At 46.4% G+C, this 12,023-nt stretch overlaps 1 protein-coding gene across 1 annotated transcript; it reads right to left on the bottom strand.

Moving 5' to 3' along the window:
• Window positions 1-4,995: 4,995 nt before the first annotated feature.
• Window positions 4,996-6,149, bottom strand: HCAR1 (hydroxycarboxylic acid receptor 1). Its single transcript, XM_012663442.1, has one exon. The coding sequence runs from the start codon at window positions 6,041-6,043 to the stop codon at window positions 5,012-5,014; it is 1,032 nt and encodes a 343-aa protein (XP_012518896.1). The 5' UTR covers window positions 6,044-6,149; the 3' UTR covers window positions 4,996-5,011.
• Window positions 6,150-12,023: the final 5,874 nt, after the last annotated feature.

The raw sequence follows: 12,023 nt of genomic DNA, 5'->3' as shown, positions 1-12,023 counted from the left end.
CCTTGGCCTCCCAGAGAGCTAGGATTACAGGCGTGAGCCACCGCGCCCGGCCTCTTTTTTTTTTTTGTTAAAGCAGAAAAATGCTTATTAAACAAAATATCTTGTGTGCAAGAGTGTGCAACAGAATAATTTTTCATACACTCTTGGTGGGAGTATAAATTGGTTTGGCCTTTTTTTTAGACCATTTGGTGGTATCTGTCAAGATTGTAACAAGAGCTAATACAGAAATGGTGCCTACTCTACGTCGGGCACTATTCTAGGTGCTTTATACATCTGAACTCATTTAGTGTTCACGATGACCCTTTGTTTTTCATTTTACAAACAGGGAAAGTGAAGCATTGAGGTGTTAAGTAACTTGCCTTGGGTGACACAGCTACTAAAGAGATGGGGTTTGAACCCAGTCTGGCTCCAAGGCTCTTAGGCCCTGTGTGCTACACCTCTCCAAAGCATAGCTGTCTTTTGACCCAACAACACCACGTCTAAGAATCATCCAGAATCTCCCCCAACCCCTGACACATGTGCGCAAAGACACATCATTCGGACTATTCACCATAGCATGGTTGCAATAGAAGAAAATTGAAAACAGCTTAAATGTCTATTAAAAGGCCATTGGTGAAATAAACTATACATGGATCATTTATACCTGTGGTCCCCAACCCCCAGGCCACAGAGATCTGCCACCATCCGCCCCATGGAAAAATTGTCTTCCATCAAATTGGTCCCTGGTGCCAAAAAAGTTGAGGACCACTGATTTATACAATGAAATGTAGTTAAAAAGAATGAGCTCAATTTCTATGTTGTGATGTGGGAAGTTATTTACGATGAAACTACTTTGCAAAACAGTATCTAGATCTAAAGTGACATGGATGTATGGGGTATGATCTTGCTTTTGTAAAATAATGCAAAAGACTCTTTATCTGTGTGCAAAATGCATACATACCCCGAATGCTGAAGTTGTCATTTCCTGGAAATAGGATTAAGAGGAACCAAAAGAAGACGTTTACACCTTACTTTATGTATCTGTGTATTCTTTGAATTTTGAACAACAAAAAAAATGCCTTCTACAAATAAAGAAACATCATTTTTTTAAAAAAATAAGGGAATCTTAAAGGCTTTTCATGAGTCTTCTGTCACGTGAAGGGTTGTGAACAGACACTTCGCTCCCCAGCCAAACTCAGGGCTTCACTTCTCTCCAGGTGGTCACAGCTGCAGCGACCCCACTGTCTTCCTGTGCCTCCCAAACAGCTAGTTTGCTCTTTCTCACCTCTCCGGCTCTGCCTGGAATAGCCTTCCACACGGATTCCCTGGCGGCTTCCTATGCATGCTGCAGGGCCAAGTTCGCAAGCCACTGCCTCTCAGACGATCGTTCCGTCCCCTAATGCAGGAGGCAGGGCCCCTGGATTTTCCCGTGGAAGCCCGTTTTGCCACTCTCACCACAGTTACCCGGATTTACCATGTTATTTTTTCCCCTTGGTTGCTCAATGGACCCCGTGGGGTCAGGGACTATGTTTTTCATTTGTGTTTCTTCTCCTATGCCTGGTACAGAGCTGGTGCTTAATTAATGTTCCTCAAAAGAGGGAATGAATGAGTGAATGAATCCTTATAAGGGATAAAGTATTGACCTCTGCTGGCAATATCATTTTATATTCTGATACGCTGGGACGTGCACAAAGATTAGGCCCTATGTGTGAGCCCCTCTGTTTATTCTACTCCATATCTCTCTGTCTCTCTCTGTCTGTCTCTCTCTCTTAGAGCCCTGGCTTTATGGATGAGCTCAGAAGGGCCCTGTGCTCGGTTTAATGCTCTGCTGTTACCATCTTGACATCCTAATACTTTCCGAACAAGAGACCTTGCATTTTCATTTTTCACCAGGACCTGCAAGGGATGTAGCTGGTCTGGGAGCCCTTTACACGCTCCCTGTGATGATGGTGTCTCGAGGCCGCCAGTGGAGACCACATATCACAGAGTGGCCAAGTCCCCACCTTGCTGTAGAATTTTTAACAACTGGCTTAACCCCTTGCGCCCAGGGTTCTGTCCCCTCCGAGCAGCCCCGGCGCACTAGGGAGCTCAGACAGCATCTTAACATTTCAGTTGTGACAAAGTGTAGGGAAGCCCATTCTCAGAACAGACCAAAACTTAAAGTGTTATCATCCGCACCAATAAAAGGTACCTCTTATTTTTTTCCACATAATCCCTGTAGACTATCTGGTTGAATACCTCTTCTAGCTTTTATGTGACTTTTCCTGAAAGACCCTAAAAGGAGAAAACATTTTCGTCTAAATTGACTGTTTTCCTATTTCAGGTAGTTTAAACAAAGCTTTGTCACCAAAGGTACGCTCCTCTTCCTTACAATTTCTGAAGAAACTTCTTGATTTGACTTATTTTTCATCACATTCTGCGAATTTAAAAGGGGAAGCAAATGTAGAATCAAGTCTGGGTTTGGAGTTGGACGCGGTGGCTCACGCCTGTAATCCCAGCACTCTGGGAGGCCGAGGCGGGAGGATCGCTTGAGCTCAGGAGTTTGAGACCAGCCTGGGCAACGTAGCGAGTGAGACCCCATCTTTCGCACCTGTAGTCCCAGCTACTCAGGAGGCAGCACTCCTGCCCAGGCCACAGAGTGAAATCCTGCCTCTAAAAAAAAAAAAAAGAAGAACTGGTTCAAGGTTTGCTTTGATTTTTCTGTTCTTTTCTTTTTGTTTTTTGAGACAGGGTCTTGCTCTGTCATCCCAGGTAGCTCACCCCATCATAGCTCACTGCAGCCTCAAGCTCCTGGGCTCAAGTGATCCTCCTTCCTCAGCCTCCCAAGTAGCTGGGACTATAGGTGCACATCACCACGCCTGGCTAATTTTCTTGTTTTTTGTAGAGATGGGGTCTCGCTGTTGCTCAGGCTGGTCTCAAACTCCTGACCTCAAGCGATCCTCCCGCCTCAAGCTGTCAAAGTGCTGGGATTACAGGTGTGAGCCACTGCGCCCGGCCTGGTTTGATTTGTCTTTCTTTTTGTTTGTTCTTGCCATTTTTTAGTGAGAACCTCTGTTTACCCCCCTGCCGTGTGCCTCTGGATAGCAGAGCCTTTTTCCCTTGGACAGCAAAGTCCTAGGAGTCTTTCAAGCTAGAGTCACACGCAGGACACAGACTTTCTTTCAGAATCCATTTTTATTACAACGAAGCAAGAAAGGAACAGCCCAGGAAAGAATTATAACTAAGAATAGAATTAAAAGCAGAAGTGTGAGTTTTCACAGATTTCTATTGGGAGGAGACATGGTTCTTTGGTGCTGATTACACTCTTTGCTTTCACTCCTGCCAGGGAGCTGGGGAGGAGGGAAATGCAGGCGTGGTGATGGAGCAGCTACTTAGGGGCTCTGAACCCCAAAGGAAATCGCTTCTGTGCCTCAGTTTCTGTATGTGTGAAACGTGTTAATATAATAAGTCATAATATTGAGCATTTACTGCCAGGCACAGGGCTTAATTCTTTACATGCACTTATTCATTCATTCAGTCAACAAATATTTATTAAGCACCTACTACGTGCAGGTGCTCTTCTAGGTACCCGGGATATTATGACAATGAACAAAGTCTTTCCTTTCACTTCAGGGTTGCATATTCACTGAATCCACCCAATGACCCTTCGAAGTCAGCGTTGATCTTGCCCCTGTTTGACAGATGAGGAGGTTGAAGCTGACAGTGGTTACATAAGATCTGCCCAGAGGTCACACATCTGGTAAGTGGCAGAGCTGGGATTCAAACTTAAGTTTTATCTGACTTTCTCTGGCCTGTATGTTTCGTCACTGGGCTGTTCAGTGCCTCTGAAAAAAGAAATAATAGAGACAGCCTACACGGGTGTTTTGAGACCAAAAACTAGAAGATGGCCAGGTCCTAACGTAGGGAGAGAGCCCTGGGAATTTTGAGGGAGTGTAGACAAAGGAGTCGAGAACTACTTTTACCACTTCATAGCTTGAGACGGGAGCTAAGGTTGGCTTGGAAATTCAGGGGCAGCCTGTCATTTCATAAAGTCATCTAGTTTTCAGGGCTCCAGGTACATATCTGGGAAACTTGTGCATAAGGCAGTCTTGCAACAAGAGGATAACTCTGATGTTTGCACTGAACAGGTCTAGAAACTATATTCCATGAAAGGATGAAAGTCCTTAACTTCTCTGTTTGCCATCTGAAAAACTTTGCTGTCACACGAGAGTTGATTAATGACCCTCCTGGTAAAAAGGACACAAGCATCGTGCCTGCCACCAGATATGAATGCAGTACACACTTGGAGATAAATGAATGAATAATTTCAATTCACAATCACATAACTAGCAGTCGAAAGCAATTATGCTGGGCTCAGCACATCCCACTGGAGAAACCAGGGCAGGTAAACATATCTCTCAGCACCTTCTTAGAAAAGCAAAGATTTGCAGAAAAATGTGGAGCTTGAAGAAGGTTAGAGCGGACTGTTTGGCTGTTGTTCTTGGGCTGCCGGGAAGTCAAAATAATGACAAAGAAATGTATACAGGAGTCCCTGTGAAGATGAAACCATCAGGACCAAGGCAACTCAGTCAAAAGAGCCTCACTCAGCCTGAAATAAAAGTATTAATGTAGCCAGTTTCTGTTTTGCAAGAGAAGTAATGCTTTAAGGTCAGAGGATAGGAAATACTGATAGCTCTTTAAGTTCATTAACTGCTTCCCACGCGCCAGAAAGAGAACATGACCCATTTAAACACTCATTCCCACTTACTCAGCCATTTAAAGTGCACAGGGGCTGTGCACTTCCTAACCCCCGGTCACAGCCCGTAGGGTGCCTTACCCTTGTAATCAGATCATATAAAGTCAACCAACTCACTTCGATCAACTGGAACCTTCCAAAAAGGTATAGTCATGTGCATTTCATTTCCAACAGCGTGAGGATACAGCTCAGAAAGGGTGGTGGTGTTTTCAACGCCCCCCACCCCTTAGCATGAATTTATCCTAAAGTCACCCATCTGTCCTCCTAGATGTGGTTGGTCAGTTGACTTAGTGCCATTCAACACATTTGGAGATCCCACTGAACATCAGACTGGCTTTGGAAACTACTTGCCACGCTGACGCCACTCTTGCGACAGAGGTCTGAAATTGGCATCTCTTCCGGCCTTGGTGTCTTTGGGTCTCCTGGCTGCCTGGGTCTCAAATTGCGCATTTTGAGCTTGGTGTAGAATTTGGGGAACGAGGGACTTGAAAAGTAATACACCAAGGGGTCCAGCATGCTGTTCATGTAGGTGAAACTGAGGGTGACGTGTAGGGCTAGGTGGACAGAGGGGTCACAGGCACTCCAGGGCACTGTCCAGAGGAAATACAGTCTGGCTGACACGCTGGGCAGGTAGCCCGTGACGAACACAACAGCCACCACCATGATGAACCGGATGGCCTTCTTCATCCGTGTCTGTCTGGCCAGCTGCTGCCTCTGCTTCAGGCTCCAGACAATCTTGAAGGAGCAAAACAAGATGATGCCAAGAGGCAAAAAGAACTCCAGCTGGAACATAATGTCATGCCAGCCATTGGCAGACTCCATGATGAAGCTCTCACAAGACACCGACTTCTCTTGCACACACAGGTGGTTCTCCATCAAAAGATGTAGAGTCCCCAGGATGACTATGGTCCAAAGGACACAGACAATGCTGGCCGCCGTGCGGTTGGAGATGGCATTCACCATGTGGTGGGGGTGCACCACCTTGAAATACCTGTCCACAGCCACCACCGTGAGGAAGACGATGCTCCCAGCCCTGTTCATGGCCATCATGAACAGCACCACCCGGCAGGGAATATCCTCAAACGCCCAGTGTCGCTGTCTGCGGTAGTAGTCCGTCCGAAAGGGCAGGCAGACTATGAGGAGGAAATCGGCCACGGCCAAGTTGAAAAGGTAGATCGTGCTCGGCTTCCAGGTCTTCATGTGAAAGCAAAAGCCACACAGGGCCAGCCCGTTGCCCAGGGCGCCCAGCACGAAGGCCAGAATGAGCAGTGGCGGCATCACCTGGGCGATGGGGTCCCCCTCAATGAGGCAGCACGACCCATTGTACATGGCGGAGAGAGGACAAGTGTCCTGGGTGCCTAGCGGCCCCGGAGTCCCCACAAAAGCACAGATGCTTATCTGACCACTACCACTCACCCAGCTGCTGCGTGTCCAACCGCATCACCCGGGATGCAGGGCCTGCCTGTGTGGGTGGATGCTGCCAGCGCACCGAGAAGAGAAACTCCAGCCAGGAAACGAGAGTCCCGGTGAGGTCCTTTCCTGGAGCCCAGGTCACAAGCCGCCTGTCTGCCTGAGAGGCGAAGCCTGTCGCCGGGCAAGGCTGGGAAAGGCATGCAGTTGCAGGAAAGCGGTCATTTCTGGGAGGCGGCCGGTGGGTCCGATGAGATTCATGCTGTAGAGGAGTTGCTGGGTCCAGCCCCAGGATAGTTTTCATTTTCAGCTTTGCTCTTTCCTCCTCGGACTCATTCTGTGCTGGAGACTGTGCAAAGCTGCTCAGAAGGCATGAAAAAAGCGTGTTTGTCCTCCCTCCTGGTGGAGAAATACAAACATTTCCTGGAGCCGTTCTGGGCCTTGGCCTCTGCTTCCCTCCCCTAACCTTTGCCTGACTGCCCCGTCCTTTCCCTCATCCCACGGGGCGCCCGCTCCCGCGCAGTGCCAACAAGGGGAGGCTTTGCTCTGCAGCGTCTCAGAGCCGTCTCCTGTGCCCACACCCAAAAGTACAGCCCTCAAAAACTGGAAGGGTCTGCAGAGAAAAAAAGTGCTAGCACGACACTTGTTGGGTACCAGAAACATTCTTGGAAGGAAGTCGCCCTTCCTCCCTTGCACTCCCACTTCCTTACCCTCTGCCTGCTTCTGAGGACCCTGGGGACCGGCTGCACAACCAGCAAGACCGTGACATGGATCCGAAGCCCACTTCTCATGTGTCTGTCTCCATGAAACGGCCTCTTTGGGAGCCAGGTCCCCTCTCTGCTGGGATCAGAGCCCAGCGCTCTTGCGGAGGAGTTGGCCCTGCGTTTCCCATTGGCTGCTTGAAAGAGCTCAACACCGTGATATACATGTTTTTAATTTGAATTTTGTGCTGAGCCCATAAATTAAAATTATCCCATGGGAATGGATAAGGATTGGAGGAGTCGGTTAAGGAGTCTATCTCTAAAATAATCGCGAGTAAAATTAGACTGCACGAAGAACTGAAGTCTTTGCTGAAATTCCCCGCCCTTTGGCTTTAAGGATTATCTATCCGCCCTGTGCCTTTCAGCTCCCAGTTCAGGAAAGGGGGGTATGTGGGAAGGGTGCGTTGAAAGAGTTCATTTGCCTTCTTCCAGATGCGCATGAAAGCTAAATTCTTCCCTCCAAATGCTGGACTCCAAGTCAGTCCACCAACATTCCCCGCTGCCCCGTCCTAGCACTGACTACTGTCACCTCGCACCTGAACTGTTGAAACAAGTTCCTCACTGGTTTTCCTTCATCTAGTCTATTCCCTGCAATTCATCTCCCACACAGCAATTTGATTTTTCTAAAGCACAGATAGGATCATACACCTTTTTTCACCTAAACACCTTCACTAGCTCCCTTCAATGGCCAAGGTGGCAGACCGATGGCCCGCGGGCCATATCAATCTTAAAAACCAGTTTGGTTTGGCCTGTAGTTTTTAAAAACCTGGGGCCGTCCTGGATTTCTGTTTTCTCTTAGAAAACTGGAAGATGTATTGGACCACATTGGACCAATAATCCCATGTGGTCACAATCAGCTGGAGCTAAGAGTAGCTGCCCCTTTAGACAGAGCATGAGTTCTGCACTTTGCCACAGTTCCCACCATTCCCTACTACTCACCTCTGGTCAGCTTTCCTTATTGACATACATGGTCTCTGTGGGATTTTGAGTTTGTCACCTGTGCTCTAGGTTAAAGCTCACATTCCTTGGACTAACATACAAAGTCCTTCACAGGTGGTTCCCAACCTCCCTTTGCAATATCATGTTCCTGCCACTTTCTGCCTCACTCCCTAATTGCTAGTCTCATAACTTCTAACAAATAAATGTGTGCATCAAACATCTACGTCTAGTTACCCCAACAATCTAGGAGGTCCTTGAAGACAAAGTCTGCATTCTTGGCAGGAGAGGCATAGAATAAGGATCCAGATGCTTAACTCCTACTTTTCACGAGCACTCGTAGCAACCGCTTTCATTCTGTGGGCCTTTGCGATTCTGCAAGAAAGCGTTAACTAACAGAGGTAACTGTGATAGGCTGAGACACCCCAACATGAGGCCAGAAGGGTAACTCTGAATATCTTCACATGCCCAGGCTAGATTTTTCAGCAGATGGAAAATATTCTTCCTTCTATATTGTAAGACACTGTCAGGATTCGTGTAAACACAATTACTTCCCTTTTCTCCCTATGACAAACACCTTTCTTTGCTACATCTTGTGTGTCTTGTCGAATCATCTTCCTCTCTCTCTTTCATTTGACTGCGGAATTACCTGGAAGGCAGGGGATTAAGGAAGAAAAGATTGGTTTGATTTTCTCTGAAGTCTATTGGTTTTTCACGTACAATCTGATCTTATTCTACCCGAGAGGCTTCAGGAAGATGGCATCTCTCTCTCAGTGTACTACATGCTCAGGACCAGGCTCTGCTGCCCTATTTCTTTGTGCATCAAATTAAAATCTATCCACCTATCAACTCAAAAAAGACCCAAGACCTAAATGTAAGAGCTAAAACTATAAGACTCTTAGAAGAAAACATAAGGGAAAATCTTCAGGATGTTGAATTTGCCAATGATTTCTTGGATATGATGCCAAAAGCACAAAAGAAAAAAAATAGATAAATTAGACTTCATCAAAATTAAAAATTTTTGTGCATCAAAGGATACTCGCTATCAAAAGAGTGAAGGCAACCCATGGAATGGGAGAAAATATTTGTAAACCACATATATGTGATAATATTTAGGCTGTATAAAGAGTTCCTACAACTCAAGAACAACAACAACAACAAAAAACCAACCCAATTAAAAAATGGGCAAAAGACTTGAATAGACATTTCTCCAAAGAAGACATGCAAATGACCAATAAGCACATTTGCCATTACGATAGTCAATATTGCTAATCACTAGGGAAATCCAAATCAAAAGCACAAGATACCACTTAACACACATTAGGATGGCTATTATAAAAAACGAAAACAAATCCAAAAGAAAATATCAAGTGTTGGCAAGCTTGTGGAGAAATTGGAACCCTGTGCGTTGTTGGTGGGAATGCAAAGTGGGACACCCACTGCGGAACAGCCCGGCAGTTCCTAAAAAAGATTCCACGTAGAATTATCATATGATCCAGCAATGCCATTTCTGGGTATGTAGCCGAAAGTATTGAAAGCAGGGACTCCAAACAAGTATTTGTACACCTGTGTTCATAGAAACATCATTCACAATAGCCAAAAGGTGGAAGCAACCTCAGTGTCCACCAGTTGGTGAGTGCATAAACAAAATGTGGTATAGACACACAGTGGAATATTATTCAACCTTAGAAAGAAAGGACACATGCTACAACATGAATGAACCTTGAAGACATTATACTAAGTAAAATTAGTTGGTCACAAAAAAGCAAAGCTATTTGGAGTACCTAGGAGTCAAATTCTTGGAGACAAAAAGTAAAATGGTTACCAGGGGCTGGGAAGAGAGGTGGATGGGGAGTGAGTGTTTCATGAGGACAGAGTTTTAGTCTGGAAGATGAGGCTGGGCGTGGTGGCTCACGCCTGTAATACTAGCACTTTGGGAGGCCAAAGAAGGGGGATCGCTTGAGCCCAGGAGTTCAAGGTTGCCCAGGCTGGTCTCAAACTCCCGGCCTCAAGCAATCTTCTTGCCTCTGCTTCCTAAGTGCTGGGATGATGGACATGAGCTACCGTGCCTGGCCAGAACTTTCTATAATGATGGAAATGTTCTGTGATACTGTACATATGTAGCTATTGAACTCTTGAAATGGGGTGATAGGAAGTGAGTTTTTAGTATTATTTAATTTTAATTAATTTAAAATTTAAAAGCCACATGCAATTTGTGGCTACCCCCTAACCTCCAAGCCTCCGGCGTCTCTTCCTCTCTAGTCTGGGTCAGGCCCTCTTCTCTGTGCCATCTCTGCCATCGACACACATACCACGCAGTTGTGTAACGATCTACACGTGTCTCTCTAGCACGTAGCCCGACGCCTGGCATCAAGGGGACATTCAGTAGTAAGTCAGTCTTGAATTAATAAATGCACTAGTCAACAAATGAGTCCTGGCCTCTGCGGTTTACTTCTGGCTGTGAGGAGATGCTACTGAACAGGAAGGGCGGATTGAAAGAACTTGGGGACACACCTGCCAGGCCCATCTGGCACAAGCTTGGGGCCCTTGGGCCCCCTTGGGCCACCTACTCTGATGCTTTATAAGACAGTATTTCCCTTTAAATGTGACAAGAGCAGGAAGTGAATAGTCCCACGGGGGCCACCCAACAGGGGGTGGGAGGAGAAACTGTCTGTGGTAGGAATTCAGGGGCTCTGTTTCCTTAAAACTCCTTCCCCGTCCAGGGGCCTGAGTGTGTGACTGTACGAGCTTCCTGAAATTGCCACAAACGTGATGGCTTAAATTATTCTCTCGCAGTTTGGAGGCCTGCAGTCTGAAGTCAAGCTGTAGGCCCGACCACGCTCTCTCCAGCGCGGAAGACTCTCTTCTTTGTCTCTTTCCTTGGCTTGCGACTGCATCCCTCCAGTCTCTGTCTCCACGGCCACCTGGCCTTCTCCTTCGTATGTCTCTTAGAAGGACGCTTGTCATTGGATTTAGGACCCAGATAATCCAGAATGATCTCGTCTACTGATCCTTAATTTAATCGCATCTGCAAATACTCTTTTCCCAGATAAGGTCATATTCAAGTCACAGTTTTTGGGGGTCAGGACACAAACAAATATTTTGCTGGGGGGCACCACTCAATGCTCTACAGTGATCTTCCTTTCTTTCTTTCTTTCTTTTTCTTATGCTTTTCTTTCTTTTTTTTTTTTTAGACAGGGTCACTTTCTGTTGCCCAGGCTAGAGTACAGTGGCATCATCACAGCTCACAGCAACCTCAAACGTGTGGGCTCAAATGATCCTCCTGCCTCAGCCTCCCCAGTAGCTGGGACCACAGATGCACCACCATGCCCAGCTAATTTTTCTATTTTTTGTAGAGATGGGGTCTTGCTCTTGCTCAGGCTGGTCTCGAACTCCTGGCCTCAAGTGAACCTCCTGCCTCAGCCTCCCGAAATGATAGGACGACAGGCGTGAGCCACTGCACCTGGCCTTACAGTGATCTTGCCACGTCAGCCGTTGAGTCCTAGAGTTCCTCTCTGGCCAAGTATTTCAACATGCCTTCTGTGGAAGGGTGGAGGAATTTCTGACCAAATTTAAGGTTTAACTGATTTGTCCTATTTTTTTGTTTGTTTGTTTCTTCCTGGAGGGGCTGCAGCCCAGGAGAAGGCTGGGCCTAAAGGTTAAAGGGGAGAGATGAGGATTGCTTCACAGTGTCGCCTGGGTGTCACGCTGACCTGACACGGGCTTTGATGAGGAACTTCCTGCCATTTCAAAACGAGTTTTAAAATTGCAAACAATGGTTTCTTCTACGTATAAAGTGCAAGAAAAATTAGAAAGGGGGGAACTATAGAAATCAAAGAGATTTAAGAGATATATCAACCAAGAGTTTGTACTCTGAGTCAAGCAACTCCAACTGGTAAAATGTCTGAGGTATTTCAGGAAATCTGAACACTGGCTAATTGAGGATATTAAGAAATTATTGCTAATTATGTTAGGTGTGATAATGAGATTTTGGTTATGTTTACAGAAAGAGTTCTTATCTTTTAGAAATAACCACTGAATATGAGTAGATGGAATTACATAACATTTGGAACTTGCTTCAAAGTAGTCTGGCAGGGGAGAGCAGTATAAATAGGACAAGAGGGCCGGGCGCGGTGGCTGACGCCTGTAATCCTAGCTCTCTGGGAGGCCGAGGTGGGCGGATTGTTTGAGCTCAGGAGTTC

This window comes from Propithecus coquereli, unplaced genomic scaffold (assembly GCF_000956105.1).
Source record: "Propithecus coquereli isolate 6110/MARCELLA unplaced genomic scaffold, Pcoq_1.0 Scaffold81, whole genome shotgun sequence".
In the NCBI taxonomy this organism is placed as follows: Eukaryota; Metazoa; Chordata; class Mammalia; order Primates; family Indriidae; genus Propithecus; species Propithecus coquereli.
Note: the sequence above shows the minus strand (reverse complement) of the source record. Positions and strands in the feature narration are given on the sequence as shown.

Bases quoted from the DNA above. Each gene is read 5' to 3' on its own strand.
- HCAR1 (XM_012663442.1), bottom strand. From the start codon at position 6,043: ATGTACAATGGGTCGTGCTGCCTCATTGAGGGGGACCCCATCGCCCAG.